The sequence below is a fragment of the Octodon degus genome, unplaced genomic scaffold, assembly GCF_000260255.1.
Source record: "Octodon degus isolate 3935 unplaced genomic scaffold, OctDeg1.0 scaffold00029, whole genome shotgun sequence".
NCBI classification, from domain to species: Eukaryota; Metazoa; Chordata; class Mammalia; order Rodentia; family Octodontidae; genus Octodon; species Octodon degus.
In genome coordinates, this window is record NW_004524605.1 from 1,656,379 (window position 1) to 1,674,267 (window position 17,889).

Consider the following 17,889-nt stretch of genomic DNA (forward strand, 5'->3'; position numbering starts at 1 on the left):
AATTTTGAGACAATTCATACTTGGAGAGTTATCTTTTCCTAGGAACTGCCATGGATAGAATGTAAAAGAACAGTTATAGGAAACAGGATCTTAGAGATCCTTAAATGCCCTGAAAAGTGTTTTCCTCTCAAATCTGAAACAGTGACCAATTACTGCCTAGAGGTAAGATGAATGTAATCATTTTTGTTCTGCTTATTCTCCACTCCCCCTACTAAGACTTTTTTTTTTTCTTAAAGATCCCTGGTAAAAATGAGACAAACTATACTTTTATAAAATGTTTGCAGGCTGGGAAGATAGCTCAGCAGTCTAAGTGCCAGCCTGGCAAGCAGGACCCAGGTTTGATATCCATACCATGTGCCATGCCAGCTCTGGAACATGTTGTACCCACCACTGAAACTGGGTGTGGAAGTGCACACCTGTAATCCCAGTGCTGGGGAGGCTGAGATGGGAGGATCACTATGAGTCCAAGCTGCATAGCAAGACCCTGTACCAAATAAATAAATAAATAAATAATTAAAAAAAAAAACAAACAATGTTTGAGCCCCTCAGTATTTGCCTACTGTGAATTTTGCAAAATTAGATATTCTGTAGAACTCAACAATTTTATTAGACTTGTGATAAAACTTTTCTAGCTTACTAGTATAGTGATTCACGCTTTATAAATGCTGAGGCTATTAGTTCATTATCTTCTAGGGGAAAAAAAATCTAAACATAAAACCTGAATTCTACCCAGTGGCCTTCAGAGAGTAGGAAGGAAGTGAGCTTTATGTGGCAGCATGGAAGAGTGTAGGTGTGAGTAACCTGGTTAACTATTTCCTAGGATGACAAGCGGGGCTCCATGTTTCGGGTCATCTCAGTGACTGGTGACCAGAGAGCTCAAGGAAGTAAGGTCAGTGTGGGAGCTGAGGATCTTGCTCCTTGAGAGATTTTTAATTCCTACATTTATCATTAAGTTAAATAGAAAAAGTGGTAAGTTGTCTGTATAACCTTTACTTTTCAATTTAGTATAGCAAAGTAATCATTTTCTCAGAAGGACGAAAGACAGATGAAACACTGTGTACTTTGTGACAAAAACCGACTTCAGATTGGAATCAGGTTGGAACAAGTAGGAAAAATGCAAAGAACAGTATAGTTTCATAGTTCAGTGATTTTTTTTCTCAATGGCTTAGGAAGTGGCCTAAGGTTTTAATAACCACCAAGTATATAATTTTTCAGAATTTTAAAACAAATTTTAGTGACAGTGAGGTAGACAGTCACCTGTGTACATCTTTATCTCAAATAATCTAATGGGTTTGCATTAAATTAGATCTAGATGCAGTTTGAAAAAAATAAATTCCTGAACTGATAGCTGCACTTTTACCGGGATTTTACAGTGATACCTGTGAAAGCTGGCAGCAGTTAAACATCAGGTAAAATGCTAGTCCTCTAATCTCAGACAATCTGTTTTATAGTCAGTAACTTAAGAACATATAAAAACATTTTATCAATCCTTAATATTCCCAAGTTTATCCTGCATGATGTGTTTGATGAAGTCTACCTATGAATTTTTACCCACAATTACCTAACTATTCATCATGTTCTCTCCAGGATGAATTCTTTGATATTAAGTATGGAGTGGATTTCACCTGGAATATCTCCCACATGCATTTTACTCATACAGTTTTTCTCAATTATGAGTCCTCTGATGATTAGTAAGAGACGAACTCTGACTAAATGCTTTCCCACATTCTTTGCATTTATAAGGCTTTTCTCCAGTGTGAATTCTCGTATGTGTCATCAGGGATGAGCTCTGTCTGAAAGCTTTCCCACACACTTTACAGTTGAATGGTTTTTCTCCAGTATGGATTCTCTGATGCTGAATTAGGGCTGAGCTTTGGTTAAAGGCTTTTTCACAGTCATTACATTTATAAGGTTTCTCTCCAGTATGAATTTTTCGATGAGTATTCACTGCTGAGTGGGAACTGAAAGCTTTCCCACACTCTTTGCAATGATACGGTTTCTCTCCAGTGTGAATTCTGTGGTGTATGTTAAGCCGTGAGATCCAGGAAAAGGCCTTTCCACATTCATCACACTTGTAGGGCTTTTCTCCAGTGTGAATTCTCTGATGTTGGATAAGTGCTGAGCTTTGGCTAAAAGCTTTCCCACATTCTTTACATGCATATAGTTTCTCACCAGTGTGAATTCTCTGATGTATAATAAGGGCTGAGTGGTAACTGAATACTTTCCCACATTCATTGCAGCGAAAGGGCTTCTCTCCAGTGTGAATTCGGTGGTGTCTACTCAGCCGTGATATTGAAGTGAAGGCTTTCCCACAATGACTACACTCATATGGTTTCTCTCCAGTATGAATTCTATGATGCTGGATAAGAGATGAGCACTGACTAAAGGCTCTTCCACATTCATTACATTTATAGGGCTTTTCTCCAGTATGAATTCGCTGGTGATTGTTAAGAGATGAGCTACCTTTAAATGTTTTGCCACATTCCTTACATTTATAGGGTCTTTCTCCAGTGTGCATTCTCTGGTGCCCAATAAGAGAGGTAGTGAAACTAAAGGCCTTCCCACATTCATGGCATATGTAAGGCTTCTCTCCCGTGTGGACTCTCAGGTGCTGTGTCAGTGATGAGCTTTGGCTGAAGGCCTTCCTACATTCTTTACATTTGTAGAGCTTCTCTCCGGTATGGATCCTCTGATGTTTACTCAGGGAAGAACTATGGAGGAAAATTTTTCCACAGATATTACACTTATAACATTTACGGACTGTGTTGACTCCCAGTTGTTTAAATAGAACTGAATACTGCTGTGAACGGGGTTTTCTTCCTCTGGAAACAAGTCCAGGTTTTCTAGTAAGTGACAATGGTTTGGGATCAAGGGTTTTCCCACCTTCAACACTTTTAAAGTTCTTCTCTTTCATGTATGTGTTTTTGATGGTAACTAATACTTTCCTGAGAAGTTTGTTCTTTCTACCTTGTTGTTTCTCAAACTTGTCCTCACTGATGTAGGTTTTACCAAACTTGAAGTCCACAGGACCATCCAATAGGAAGTTTTTTATGGCTTCCTGATTTGCCTCTTTGGAAATTGTGGTTTCAAAGAAGCTCTCCCATCCTAAAGTAAATAAAACACGTAAGTCTTCTTGTATTGGGAATAAGAGTAAATGACATCAAAATATTCAAGTGTAGCTAAGAAATATAGCTTTGAAATCTTAGGGAAGGATGGAGACAGGAAAAGAAATATAATGAAACATGCATGAGTAGGATGGGCCCACAGAAACCTACATGCGGGGGCACTGAGGATTTCAATGGGAAGCTCTTCCAAGTGGAATAGGTTACCAGTAGCAAGGCACTTCTAGTAGAGCTTGTGAATACTTTTGCTTTACCTCTCAGTTCTATCATCTGTACATCTAGGTATATGGTAACAGAAAACTGCAGAGGCTAAAAGTGCCCTAAACAACTCTGCAGCGTAAGGTTTTAGTATTGCTACTGTGGGAGTCAACAGATACAAATCATGTGGTGGACATTCACTCCATGAACTTACCAAGGACCCACCTACAGAAAGAAAGGTCAAAACTTTTTTTTGCACAGGGTCTCACTACGCAGCTCAGACTCATGATCTTTCTGGTTTCAGCCTCCCCAGTGCCGGGATTCTAGGCATGCGCCACCACGCCCGGACTTGGTCGCTGGCTCAGAGCACCCAGGGGCAGGGCCGGTGCCACACGAACCCTACTCCCTGTGCTTGCCTAAGTAGGCGCTTAGTCCACTATGCTACCTTGCTGGCCCTAAACCATTTATTCTTGATATTACACCTCTGTATTCCTAGAGCTATCTCAGTAATTTTATAAACTGCACAAAGCTGGAAACTAAAACTCTAATCATTTATTTATTCATTCATTTATTTGGTACAGGGTCTTGCTATGTAGCTCGGACTCATGATCTTCCTGTCTCAGCCTCCCTAGGGCAAAAAACAATTCTCCAAGGAGAAAGGAAAGAAAGAAGAACTGATAGCAAGCTCATAAAAATATCACACACATAAACCACTCTGAAAAAATTACTCATGAACATATTCTAATCAAACCAAGGAGAAAAATCTGAAGGCCAATGGAAACCTAGGACCTCATTAACAAAGATTATCTCCTGCCAGAGAGAAATGATTTCTGGATAAGTGGCAAAGCTCAAGACAGCCAGCCTCTGGGACTAAAAGTGAAGGATAAACATCAAAGCAGAGTAGTCCACAAGAGCTTTAGAGAATCAGTGATATGTCACAGGGGCCAGAATCTGGAAGTTTGAAAAATTTTGCAAGAAAGAACCACATGATAAACATTTACAACCTGCTTTAATTGTGTAATTGTTACCCTTCTTGCTATACCTTTCACGTATGTGTGTGCACACATGCACTTTTACCTTTTTTTTTTTTTTTTTTGCTGAACTATGTATACTAAGATGCAGACAAAGAAAGTAAGCAAACCAAATAAAACTTCTCAAGAGGGAAGAGTGAGGGACATATGAGAGCACTAAAAGATACATTCACAGGCCACAAAGTACATTAAACAATCCAGTAAAAAATAAGGAAAGAAGTGGAAGACACAGAGGTAGAAACATCTACACATTACACATCGCATTACACATTCTGTAAACTGCAAGATGCATTTGGCAAAAGTGTAATCCATCTGGGACAATTCATTTCTCCCTCTGAATCTGATGAGTTGAGGGGTCAAAAGCAAAAGAGGGCAACGCCACGGCCAGCACTTCCCTCCTGGCCTGGTACACCCCAGTACACAAGCAGTGTTTCCTTCATTCAGCCCTTTCCAAGCCGTGCCATTTCCCCAGCACTCACCTAGGTACACACCTCGAGGTGCTCCGGTTCCTACCACCTGGGTGCCTCCTGTCTGCTCTAACTGGGAGATGACCTCTGGCTTGGAAAACAGAATCCCTGTGGTGAACAAGAAGACATGACTGGCCATGCTGGCAGAAATCCCACCCTGCAGTCCCTGGGACATGGGAGACACTCGTAAAGGGGGAGGTCTGGTCACAGAGGGGCTTAAAATTGATCTGGAAGACAGCCAGGCAGTGGTCCCAGGATGGCGTTGCACTCTCCTCAGCTAGAACACTTAGGGGTCTCAGGGGAACAAAGTGGGCGCAGAAAGGGGCAGCACTGGGGAAGGCAGGAGCCAATCTTGGTCACCTCAGCCCCACTGCATCTCTACAGCTGAGGGGAGCATAGCAGAAGCCACTGTCTGAGCCTGTCTGTGGCCAGACCTGACCAAGCCCTTAAACCTCCTCCCTTGCAGGGTCCATGACACTCCTACAGATCTGCATTCCAGGGAGAGGCCGTACCCAGGGAGACCAGGTTGCTGTAGTTCTCCAGCATGACCTCCCGGTACAAGCGTCTCTGCCCAGGGTCCAGTTGCAGCCACTCGTCCTGGCTGAAGAGCACAGCCACATCCCTGAAGGTCACGGGCTCCTGAAACGGCAAAGCCATTCCTGCTCCACCAGGGGCATTCCTGTAGCAGGAGGATCTGAAGCAAACCATGTCACCAATCAGGGCTCTGAGTGTTCCAGTCTAGCGAGGTGTTCTGCACAATGATTCTATCAGTTAGTACACTTATCATGCGCCTGCTGGAAGGGACACACTGTGCCCTCACAGAACTTCCACAGTGCAGGCAAGTGTCAAGAACACTTGTGATGAGGAGCCAAGTCACAGCAAGAAGCATGCAGAAATTCAGGCTTGGAAACGTGGTCATCCAGCCCAAGTGCTCACAGGTGACTCCAGGCATCAGGTTTTACAAGGTAACTCTAGCTCCCTCAGAGAGGACTGGTGGGAAGCCATGTGCTGTGCTGGTCAGAAGGTCCCACTTCCATATCACTTCTGCCATCTGTGTGCTGGTGTAGAGGACAATGACTTCACCACAGGAGAGTTCAGGAAAGGGCACAGGGTGGCAGGCTGCACAGCCTCTGAACAAGAACCATGGGAAAGGGCTGTGGTCACAATACCTGGACGCATTTGCTCCTCTCCTTCCTGTTCCCTCACTGTTGCACAAGTCATTGATCTCAATCAGCAGGCTCTTTCTTTTCTTACCAATTATCATTACATTTTTATTAATGTCATATTAATTGTCATATTAATGGCATTCACTGTAATATTTCCACACATACATAAGCATGCATAGACCATTTTTATTTTTAATTTTTATGTACTCATTTGGTACAGGGTCTCACTATACAGCTTGGACTTGTAGAGATCCTCCTATCTCAGCCTCCCTAATGCTGAGATTACAGGCATGTGCCACCACACCCAGTTTTAGTGGCCAGTATGGTGTGCCCAGGGTTCTGGGCCAGCACAGAATGTGATATTAGGTCTTGACCTTGGGACCTTGTGTTTGCTAAGCAGGCAGTTAGACCACTGAGCTATCTACCCAGCCCCATGAACCATTTTTAAAAAGCTAAGTAGGAAAGACCAGTAAGCAAGAGAACAAGAAATGTTAAACTAACTGCCACCAGAAAATGTGGTAACCTTTTACTGTATATCTTTTCAGACCTTTTTTACATGTAAATATAGTTCTAGATTGAAACAAAAACAAAATTATGTTATACCATACACCCAAACTCAGTAGATTTTTATCACTGTAGGGATGAACTAGTTTGCTTAATCTATAGGTGGATGTTTAGCTGCTTCCACTATAAAGGCTGGGTTTAGCACCCTTGCACATCACTAGAAAAGCATACAGAAATTATTTCTTTAACATAATTTCTAGAACACTGTGCCGCAGGATGGCTTTCTCTTATCTATCTCTAAATACACCTGTGAGCCCTGGCGGGAGATCACAAAGCCAGGATCTTCCCTAATGTGTAAGGGCAAAAGCAAGTTCAGAGTAAGTTGGGGAGGAGGGGGAGGCGCTTCAGCTCAGTGGCAGAATGCCTGCCTGCCATCCAGGAAGTCCTGGGTTTGATTTCTTTTTGTTTTTCTTTTTTTTTTTTTTTAAAGTGGTTTGATTCTCCCTGTTGGAAGCAAAGGAAGTGACATTGCTCTCCACACCTTTTCTTTTTTTAAATTTTTTTATTTATTTTTATTTATTTAGTGTGTGTGTGTGGCCAGCTCAGCCCACCAGGGGGCAGGGCTGGCTGGCATGTGGTGCTGGGGGATTGAACCTCGGTCCCTGTGCTTTGCTAAGCTTAGCTTGTTCTAAGTAGGTGCTTTAGACCACTGAGCCATCTCACCAGCCCTCTCCACACCTTTTCTTTCAGGATTTCTTGCTTTTTCCCTTTCAGATACAAGTCTTTCTGATGGCTTAGTCACTGGCCAATCTCAGACCAAGAAAGTTTCTGAAGGAAGTACTAGCCATCACTTTGAATGTAATCATCAGAACAGAACAGATTCCTAACACATGAAAGTTGAGCCCATCACAAGCAACAACCTTTAATTGTACTAGGGACTTTGTGTGGAGACAGGCCACATAATTCAAACTTTAACCAACATTTTTTGTTCTCTACTTCTCTACCCTGTGAAGGCTTTCTTCTCTTGTTCTTTTGGGTGAAATCCGCAATCTCATCTAGCCTGGCATCTGCTCAAGTAAACTCTAAAGTTTTGATATGCTGAACTCTATCCCATTTTCCTATGAAGAGATGGGCCTAACCTGCGCCTGACTCTGAACTGCACAGCTTCCCTAATACACTGAGTAGCCAATTAAGGTAGGCTTTCTCAAAGGCTTTTTAGTAGAATGCAAGTGATATGCATCACAATCTGGTTTTTTATTCAGTAATAAAATGTTCTTTTTCTTTGTGGAGAGGTCTTCTAGGTTGAGAGATAGTGTTTTTAATTACATTTCCTCGCCAACCTATCAGTGGTACAGAATAAGTGGCAAGACAGGGCAGAGCAAAGAAATCTCTGGAAAGAGGGGACTTCCCACACTAGGGAAACCAGGCCCTACACCACCACCCAAGCTTCCATGTCCTCTGGCCACCCTCCATCACCACCTACACCGGCCTGGTTCTGCGCAGTGCTGGAGAGTCTCCCTGCCAGCTCCTGTTGACAAAGAGGTTTCTTTCTTCAATCTTTCTAGAAAATCACCCAGTCTCCTATTATGTAGTCATTTCTTGGTATCTGTGAGTGATTACTTCCAAGACTCCCTGCAGACACCAAAAGCAAAGTATATGTAAGTCCCAGTTATGGTTATACCTAGGTGTCCCCCAGTAGCTGCATGGCTTCATAGGGGGGCTTCTGAAAGGTGACTAGTTTATGAGGGCTTAGAGCTGACTCATAGGTCAAAGGTGGGGTCTGGTAGGAAGAGGTGGGTCCCGGGGGGAGGCGCCCAAAGGATGTAGCTCTCTGGCTCCGCATCTCCCTGTTCAGCTAGGAGCTGAGCTGTGTTCCTCTGTCCTGTGCCTCTGCCATGCTGTCCTTCCCTGGGCCAGCTGACTGTGCACTGAAACACAGCCAAAATAACCCTTTCCTTCTTCAAGCTGTCAGGGCTAGGTATTTTATATCAGCAATGAGAAGGAAACCAACAGTTTCTCTTATAAAAGGGTGCAATATCTGCACATAATTTAGGTATGCACTTGCACCCATATACGTTCTCTCTTTTTGGTGCTGGGCATTGAACTCAGGACCAAGCGCTTGCCAGGCAAATACCTATGCTGCTAAGCTATTTCCCCAACCACTCCCATATACTTTAAAACACCTTGGTAATAATACCTAATACAGTGTAAATGCAAACAACTATTATACTCTACTTTTTAGGACAAGTGACAAAAACAAAGGTCTGTACATGTTTAATACATATCCAGTACTCTTCAAATACTTTTGATCTGCATTTGGTATGCAGCACTCCAGATGCTGAGGCTCAGCTGTACTCGCACACATCAGCTGTCTTCAGTTCCTTCAAGGCACACGCTGTCTATTGCTTTGAACCCTGGCATCAGGGGTTAACTCCTCCATGCCTTTGTCCTCCGAGGAGCAAAATGGTACCTGGATTCCTCACAGGGCCCTGGCTGTGGCATTGGGGGCGGGCGGGGGGGTTGGCTTCATTCAATGTCATCAAGTCCTTTGCCCGTCAGAAAAACTCCTACTAACTTCCCGAGTGCCTCACCTACCGGCCGCGTGGTCCCGACACAGGCTCCGCTTTTTAGGAGAAGCGCCACAATGGACAGAATGACCTTGCCACCTCCGAACCCTGAAGCCCCAAGGACACCTTTTACTCACCTGAACCTGGGCTGGCAGCAACCTCCTGGCCATTTCTCCCCGCTGCAGTTCTTCCTGGAGAAGGCGCCTGGAGAGGAGAAACAGATTCAGTTGCCTGCACGCCACTGGCTTCAGGCAGCAGCAGACTAGCTGCTTTTCCTAAACTGAGGAGCTTGGGGTGTGGCTTTCTATCTTTTACCAGCCAGTAATTACGAGTAAATGAAACGAGGAGATTCAAACCTTCTGAGACGTATTAACAAAATAAAGGGCGCAGTCTCTCTAGGCTCACAGAACTGTTAATGCAAAAGGACAAATATTTCAAACTTCTGCACTCGGGCTCAAGAACAGCATCGCCGACTAGAAAAGAATTTAAAATAGAGAAAAGCTCAGCAGCAGAACTCGGGCTCCATCAGGCTCCGTCCTCGGCATCTTCCCTCTCAAATAATAAAAATAAATATTTAGAGGAAAAGGAAGTAATTTTTGCAAGTGGGCAAAACTCATCACAGCAGGTGGATTCACAGTAGGAATCAGGGTCAAACAAGAAAGACTGACAAAAGCGAAAGGACAGGAAAAGTTTAAGCGGGGGCGGGCGGGGGGAGCCCCCACACGGGAACGGCCTGGCGCCGGCCGGGGCGCCCGCACCCCGACCCGAGCGCGCTTCCGGCAGTCCCTTTCCGGGCCCTCGTCAGGAGCCGGCCTGCCGCTGAGACGCCGGCTCGGCGGCCTCGGTCTGCGGGCGAAGACGGAGCGAGCGTCCCCGGCACGCCCCCCGCGGCCGAGTCCACCTGCCGAGGCCGGGCGGCTGGACGGCGGCGGCCGGACCTCGGCGTCGACCCCGCCGCCGGACGCAGCGCCTGGCCCGCCCTCCCCGGCAGCCTGTACCTTCGCCTGCCCGAGCCGCGGCCGTCACGCACGCAGCGCTGGAGTCAAGCTCAGCACCTAGCGCAGGGACACTTCTCGCTGCCGCCGCTAAACCATGGGCGCCAACGCGCGTGCGCGCCGGGACGGCGGCCGGGACGCCCCGCGTGTGCTTTTGGCCTACATTTCCCAGGCGCCACCGCGAGACAGCTGGTACGGTGTCCGAGAAGGGACCGAGGGCTGCGGACTAGAGAAGACAATGGCTGGTGTTCCTGAGAAAGCGGGAGGCGTGTCTTCCAGTTCCGGCCCTCTGCACCTTTTGTGCACTCATTTTATCCGTTATCGTAGTAACAGCGATAGGAAGGAAGGAGGGAGGGAGGGAGGGAGGGAGGGAGGGAGGGAGGCAGGGAAGGAAGGGGTATGTATTCAAACATGTGGACGACTAGTCATGCTTTGCAGTTTCCTCAGGCTGTAAGAGGATTGTTGGAATGTACAGGCTATGTAAAAATTGTATAACCTACAGAAGGTGTATGCGTGTGTGATTCGGTGGTTTGCCGTGCTGGGGTGGAGCCAGGCCTCAGGCTGCGTGATGAGCACGTCTTCTGCCACCAGGCCCAAAGGTAGTATCTATTTTAACTGGCACTCACACTGAGTCAAAACGAAGGTTTAAACTCTGTATTTCCCTTTCCATGACACTCATTCCTTCTTTTAAAGGGTTCTTTTAACTGTGAGATGAAAGCAGCCTCCAAGGCTGTCATCGTCCTCCTCGCAGCTGCATCCTCAGGGACAGTGCTGCATGCACTAAGTAACACAGGTCCATGCTGCAGGGGCTGGGTGCTGAGGGTCGACCTCAGGCCCGCGTGCGTGCGGGGCTACACCCAGCCCCTGTACTGATTTTTAAAATATCAGACATTATAGTTTACAAACACGGACATAAAGCCAAAGGGTTCTTGCAGGTGGAAAATGAACAGATGGCCTAGGACGTACTAGGGAAATCATCTGAAAGAAGCCTGGGGACCGTAGTGTCACAACAAAAACACAAAGGTCGTCTTGATATAGGAGAATGTATCCTCTCTATTATGAAACACTTTGGGAGCAATTTCTATCAACTGAGAGAAATTCATTCCTGCAAACCTTTTTGACTTCTGCAGCTTGTGTCAGATATCTGGGGCTCACCGAGCAGCATAGTTAAGCCCTTGATATAGAAATTTAGCATTATGAGACAGGAGCCTGATGTCTGCAGGGAGCAAAGAGCAAGGAGCAGAGCCCGAGGAGAGCGGCTGTCTCTCCTGTAAACTTCAGCCACCTGGGACTCAAGACTACAGATGACAGCTTTTGCTGCAGGCGCCCTCTCTGTCCTTTGATCCCTTGCTTGGGGTGTATCTGGCTGGCACTGTGTAAACTTAGAGTTAGGTAAATGCCAGAAGGCAATAAAGAGAGTAGTTTGTGTTCACAAAATTGGTTGTGCACATTCCTTACCCTGCTTTTTAGCCCTCAATAAATGTGAGAAGTTTCCCTGGCTTGAGGCTCACTTTCAGCGGGACTGAGCTGACCGAGCCCTCTGAGGCTATATTAATCCAGTCTTCCTGGAGAGTCATTTCTTCCGGCTCTGACTTATAACACACAATACCTTGATATGTGTCATATAACCTGTCTAGACAAGATCTGGTGGATCCTAGTAAAAGGAATCTAAAAGTAATCTAGCAAATTTGTTATAGATTTTACCTGTAGGACTGGGTTTTGGCATATTCTAGAAAAGAACAAATTTTCCGAGAGATTAGAGCAGGCATAATTGAAGCATGAGCGTAATAGCTAACAGGTAAGTTTAGAAACACCCCCCCCTTTAAGACATAGCAATTTTAACCTACTGACTCTTAGACCCCTTTCTGTCTGACAGTTTGCTATACATCTCTCTAGCTTTAGTTATAATTATCTCTAAATTTACTATCAGCATGAAATACCTGAGTTACATCAGAAATCAACCAGGTGAACTTATATATTTATCATGAAATACATAGCAGGGAATACCAGTACATTTAGTGACTAGTTCAAATGCAACATATACAAGAACAAAACAGTCATAGAATGTCCCATTAAAGAAATGTCATAACCTTATAACATTTCCATATTTTAACTTAAATTTACCAACAATATTTTTCCCAACATTTTAGCAAACCATATAGAAGACAAAGCATAAGCAATAGTAAGCAATTTTGACAACTATATGAGACAATTGTAAAAGCAAAGCTTGAACAATTATGAGCAATGAGCAAAGACATATCAACATTTGAAGCACAAAAATTTGTTACCTAATCGAGCCCCAATCCAGAGTCTATGAAAGGCAAACTCATACCTCCATCTAATGATCCCGATGGGATCTCTAAATGTATATGGGAATGAAACTCCCAAGCTGAAAGGTACCTGGGACAAGTTTGTGTTTTCTAAAACCAAACAGTGAATTTCAGGAACAAATGGAGGTTAAGAGCAGAATATGTTTATTGGGTGAAAGAAAGCTTCTGTCTGAGAGAGTGACAGAAGGGGGACTTGAGTGGGTTACCTGGGGAATCTGGCATTCCTAGGGATTTTTATAGAGTAAAACCAGGTGGTGAGGCAAGTCAAAAGTGGAAACATGGGAACTTGCTTAGGTGGGCATGAGGTGGGCCAAAACTGTGGTCAACCAATGAGATTCCAAGAAGTATCGTTCAGGTAAAATTCATTAAATCCAGGACCAATAGAGAGTGAGTTACATAGCGAGTGGGCATGAACATGAAACAGGAGTTTATCCGGTAGCTGGCAGTGGTTGGATTAGTGACTCTTCCTGACTCTCAAGGTGATGATCTGTCCCAGATGCTAATGTTTAGGGAGGGCAGCATTTGTTCGATCTTTGATCTTTGGGTCTGGCCCACAGCGGGAGCATCCGTCCCTCTTACAGTTGCAAGGTGTCTTGTTTTTGCGCTGTCTCCTTTGAGGGCCTGGCCCTGTCTGACTGCCTATAATTTTCTGTCTAATTCAGCTGCCTGCAACAATTTCAAAGTGAAAATAATTAAATTGGACAAAATAAGTTGTTTCTGAGTCAAAATGGTATTGTGAAGGTTATTTAATAATAGCATCGAAAACCTAATGATTGCAAGAGAGTGGCAATGAGAAAAGAGAACTACGACCTACAGCCCTAGTTCATAGTGAAGGTGTTTTCCAAGATGTTCAGAGTAGGTCTGGGGATATATCTTAGTGGCACAGTGCCTGCCTGGCAAGCATGAGGTCCTAAGTTTGATTCCTGATGCAAAAAAAAAAAATATATATATATATATATTCAGAGTAAGCTAAAATAAATAAAATTAAAAATTTCAAAAAGTTAAGTGAAAGAGCATTTGCCTAACATTTGAATTGGAAATGCCAACAACTACTTTTTGGTTCCTTCTTTTTATTTATATATTTATTTATTTGGTACAAGGTCTCACTACACAGACTCATAGTGATCCTCCTGTTTTCAGCCTTCCCAGTGGTGGGATTACAAGTGTGCACCACCACACCCTGGGTCTTGGTGGCCGGTTCTGTGTACCTGGGGTTGGGGACAGCACGGCACATGGTTCTGGGGATTGAACCCAGGTCCCTGTGCTTACCAAGCAGTAGCTTAGACCACTGACTATCTCGCTAGCCCTGGTTCTTTCTTTAAAAAGTAAAAAAAAAAAATTCCTTTGCCTGTCTCTATCTATTGTAAAGCCCTAGAAGGAGTGCCAGTTCAATATCAATTAGTGACGAAAGAACATTCAACACAAAAAAGGCTCTTTAATATTCTGGAGAACATTTCTAGTTTTTTATTGAAAATGGAAAGCATACTTTGGGTATGAAGGCAAAGTTTTTGAATAAAATAAATATGAACTGTAAAAAAAAAAAGGCTCTTTAAAAATGAACTATAAATCCAAGGCACTAGTGGCTGAAATTGAGAAAGCTAGCCACGGGCATCAGAAGAAGGACCCAGCCAGAAGGATTTCTAGTGGACAAATGTGGGAAAATTTTATATTAGCAGCAAAGGAATGAAATTCCTCAAATACTCTGTCTTCTACTTTTGCCAAGATAGAGTAAAAGGAACTGGAATCACCCTACCACTCTATTTATTTTTCTCTTTGCAGTGCAGCGCTGGGTGGGTGTGAAATTTTTAATTTTATTTAACAAGGGCCTGAGTTCAATCTCCAGTTCTGAAAAAAAAAAATTGAAACCTATTTATCAAATGACATTTTTAGTGAAAGAAGAGACCACCCACAGACAGAAATAAAACCATATATCTGATAAGGACTTCTACACAGAATATATAAAATACTTAGAAAATTCAATAATAAAAAACCAACAACAAAACCCCAAACAACCTAATTTTTAAAACAGGCAAAAGAATTGATCGCGTTACCAAAGAAGACACAAGGCTGAAAGAAGCTCATGTAAAGCTGCAGTCTCCCTGCTCGCTAGGGAAATGAGAGGCAGACTTCAGCCAAACACCGCGCAAGACGCTGCGTAATCCTCTCCCGGCACGGCCACATCCTGGGGCAATCCAAACCCGAGAATACGACCTTAGACAGCAAAGCAGAATCTGGGTAAGGTGACAGGGAAGTCTCTTGAAGTGGGAGAGGATGTGGTAATAGATTAGTATGGAAAACATCAGCATGCACGTGTGTCACTTGGTCCAGGTGTCTCTTGGTCAACTTCCCTGTCCCAGGGGCAGAATACCCAAAGCCCACAATTCAAGGGAGGACTCAGAGCCCAGGAGCTTTCAGGCCATTGTCACCTGGCTCCAAGGTGGAGACAGCCCAGCAGAGGGTTGCGGTAGGGGAAAGCTGCTAACGTTGTATCTGGGAAGCAAAGTGCAGGGGAAGAACAGCAGAGAGAAAGGGGACAGGGAGAGACACAGTCCCAGGCCGCACCCCACGGCTGCGTCTCCCACTGTGGCCCGCCTCCTGTAATCCGTGCAGCTCTAAACTCAGTGAATCAACACGGTGATGAGACTAGGGTACCATTACAATCAGACTGCCTCTCTGCGGAGTCTTCTAATCCAATCGGGTTGATAGGATTAAGTGGAACAAAGCAGAAATCACTAGACAGAACTGTTTCTCGGTATGAACACATGGATTAGTATGCACACACACAGTAACGCCTCAGTTCATGAACGCTTCTGTTTGTGAACAATTCAGTTCAGCAGAATTTTGCTTGCATCGGAGATCTCTGGATGGGCGATGAAGAGGTCCGCAGGCACCTTCCCTGCAGGAACGTGCAGGCGCCACCCTCAGCGCTCGGGCTCGGCCGTGGCTCGCTCTAGCCAAGGTCATGGCCGCAGATGGGCCTGTGCTCGCCTGCTGTGAAGCACACACGGCGCTGTGCAGCATTATTCATCCGGCCTGGCTCCAGAGAAAGTGCAGAGTGAGTGTGGTTGTGCAAAGGAAATAGAGCGGCAATGGGGGCGATGGGGGTGCAGAACAAGAATGGCAAGAAGGAGGTTTTGAGGAAAATGACATCACACTGAAGAAGCAAACTGCAGAAAAGCATGAGCGTGGCACCCCCGCGCCTGATCTGGACTTGCAGTACGAGACAGCAGAGTCGACGCTCTTGATGGTGTTGAAGAATAACAGTGCCACCAAAGGAGCTGATGTGGCCCAGAAGTAAGGACGCTAACCAAGCAGAGGACACTGCTGCAGGATGTGGGAAAACGTTTGCTAGTGTGGCTCAGGGAGAAACAGCAGGCAGGTGACAGCGTCAGTGCAGTTACGTACGGTCCAGAAGAAGCCAGGAAATAGCAAGTAACTCGCCCTACTGCAAGTGCAACAAGTGAACTTGAAGCCAGAGGAGGCTGTTTGATAAACAGCGCAAGGGAAGCGGCGTCCACAGTGATGGGATGTGGTGAGGCCTCCAGTCTGACACGGCCGCCGCACATGCCTGCAAAGAAGAATTTGCAGAGTGCATGAAGGCAGAAGGTGCCTTACTGGACAAGCGTCAGCCGTGGTGGAACTGGGCTCTGCCAGAAGAAGATGCCGAGCAGAACCTGCACCCCGGCAGGAGGCAGGAAGATCCCAAATCCAAGCCCACCCTGGAGCTTAGGGAAGGCCCTGGGTCCCCCCGGTGCTGAACGAAAAAGAGGCTACATAAGACCGCTTGAGACACTTTGAGTGACTGACCCACCTCTGGAATCTCCCACATGCACATGCAGGGGACCTGTTAGTAAACTCCTATTGTTCTTCTTTAAATTTATTTATTTTTTCTGTTGTTCTTCTTTTATTATCTTTTACCAATCTGCTTTTACAACCTTTCTATAAATCTAACATTGTTTTCAAATTTAAAAATTTGTATTAATCATGAGAGCAGGGAAAACATGTAGGATTATTCTAATAGTAAGTAAATGAGCATTATATGTGTTTAAATATTTTCACAGTGTAATTAGAATTTCTTTGATTTGTAAAACTTTTGCTTATATATTTGTTTTTATTTATATTGTCACCCTTTAGAAATTATTTGTCCTTTGTTTTCCCTCTTACCTCTTGAGGCAATAGGGAAAAATGAGGAAGACCTCAGTAGGCTAAAAATTTTACTGGGCATCAGGGTGGAGCGCCCTGGGGGCACTTCAGCCTTTCACAGTCTTTAGCCCACTTTACGGTCCTCGCAGCAGGCCCTTGCTCTGTGACTAGAGCGTTGGTACCTCTAAGTCCACGCCACTCACACGTGTGTGGCTCCTTGGGCTTTGCTCTGAACTCACTTGAAAGTCCTGCTGTTGGGCCAGCAGGATAGCTCAGCGGAGTGAGCGCCTGTTTTGGCAAGCGCAGGGACCAGGGCTTGATCCCCCCAGGTCCACACTCCTCACCAGCGCTGCCCCGGCACACGGAGCCAGCACCCAAAGAGTCCAGGCATGGTGGCACACGTGTGTAATCCCACTGCCAGGGAGACTGAAGACAGGAGGATCACTGCAAGTCTGAGCTGCATAGTGAAGCGCTGTACCAAATACATAAAGAATAAAAGTAAAAGAAAGAACAGCTGTATCAAATAGCCTAGGCTACGCCAGCTAGGTTAGGTACATGTACTCTAGCGCTTAAACAAAGATGAAACCACCTAACAAAAACGTTTCTCAGAATGCTAACAATACATTTCTCAGAACATGTTTCTATCATTGACACATGACCACATGTGGAAAACTGAAAATTCATATCGTACAGAAAATGACAAAGTATTAAATAATTGGGGGTACATTGGGTAACCACCACGAAAAGGAATGGAATTGCCAGACATTTGGTCAAACGTGTTCTGGGCACGTGTGGTATTTCTGGATGAGATGAACATGTGAATCGAGAACATGGTAAAGCGAAGGTTTTAAAAGAATGCGAGAGGGTCTCATTCAACCATGCTAGGGTGGGCCTAGAACTAAGGGGGACAGGAATCCCCCTTGCCTTGCCTGTCCTGAGCTGGGACGGCCATTCACCCCTGCCTTTGATCTTGAATGGAGTCATCAGCTTTGCCAGGTTCTCGAGTCTGCCGGCTGCCCTAGAACTTAGGCCATCAGCTCTCGCGGCTCTTGGGTGCTCGGGCTCTGCTACTGCATGCCCGAGGCTCCAGCTTGCCACCTCCACACTTGGCATTCCACCCTACAGAATCGCATGCACCAATTCTTGATAATAAATCTCATATAGATTTGTGTTATATATACATATATAAACTTTACAAATGAATCTAATATATGAGACTTTCCTTTCACTATACAACTCTGACTAATGTAATAGGTATTCATATTATCTGCAAATAGGGAAAGCTGTATATTTTCTAATTCAATAATTATGCCTCTCTCTCTCTCTCTCTCTGTCTCTCTCTGTCTCTCTCTCTCTCTCTCTCTCT

General features: G+C 44.9%; 2 protein-coding genes across 2 annotated transcripts in view; one reads left to right on the forward strand and one right to left on the reverse strand.

Annotated features, from left to right (window-relative positions):
• Positions 1-1,279: 1,279 nt before the first annotated feature.
• Znf879 (zinc finger protein 879) lies at positions 1,280-10,145 on the reverse strand. Its single transcript, XM_004629427.3, is given in 6 exon segments — positions 1,280-1,677; positions 1,679-3,105; positions 4,831-4,926; positions 5,331-5,457; positions 9,193-9,259; positions 10,086-10,145. Coding segments are annotated over 5 exon segments (1,788 nt in total). The 5' UTR covers positions 9,226-9,259; positions 10,086-10,145; the 3' UTR covers positions 1,280-1,572.
• Positions 10,146-10,147: 2 nt separating this feature from the next.
• Positions 10,148-17,889, forward strand: part of Grm6 (glutamate metabotropic receptor 6) — a 25,079-nt gene continuing 17,337 nt past the window's right edge. The window contains exons 1-4 of the mRNA XM_023713092.1: positions 10,148-10,309; positions 15,463-15,674; positions 16,461-16,487; positions 16,853-16,906. Of these exons, the coding sequence (XP_023568860.1) occupies positions 10,148-10,309; positions 15,463-15,674; positions 16,461-16,487; positions 16,853-16,906 (455 nt within the window). The remainder of the gene's footprint in view (positions 10,310-15,462; positions 15,675-16,460; positions 16,488-16,852; positions 16,907-17,889) is intronic.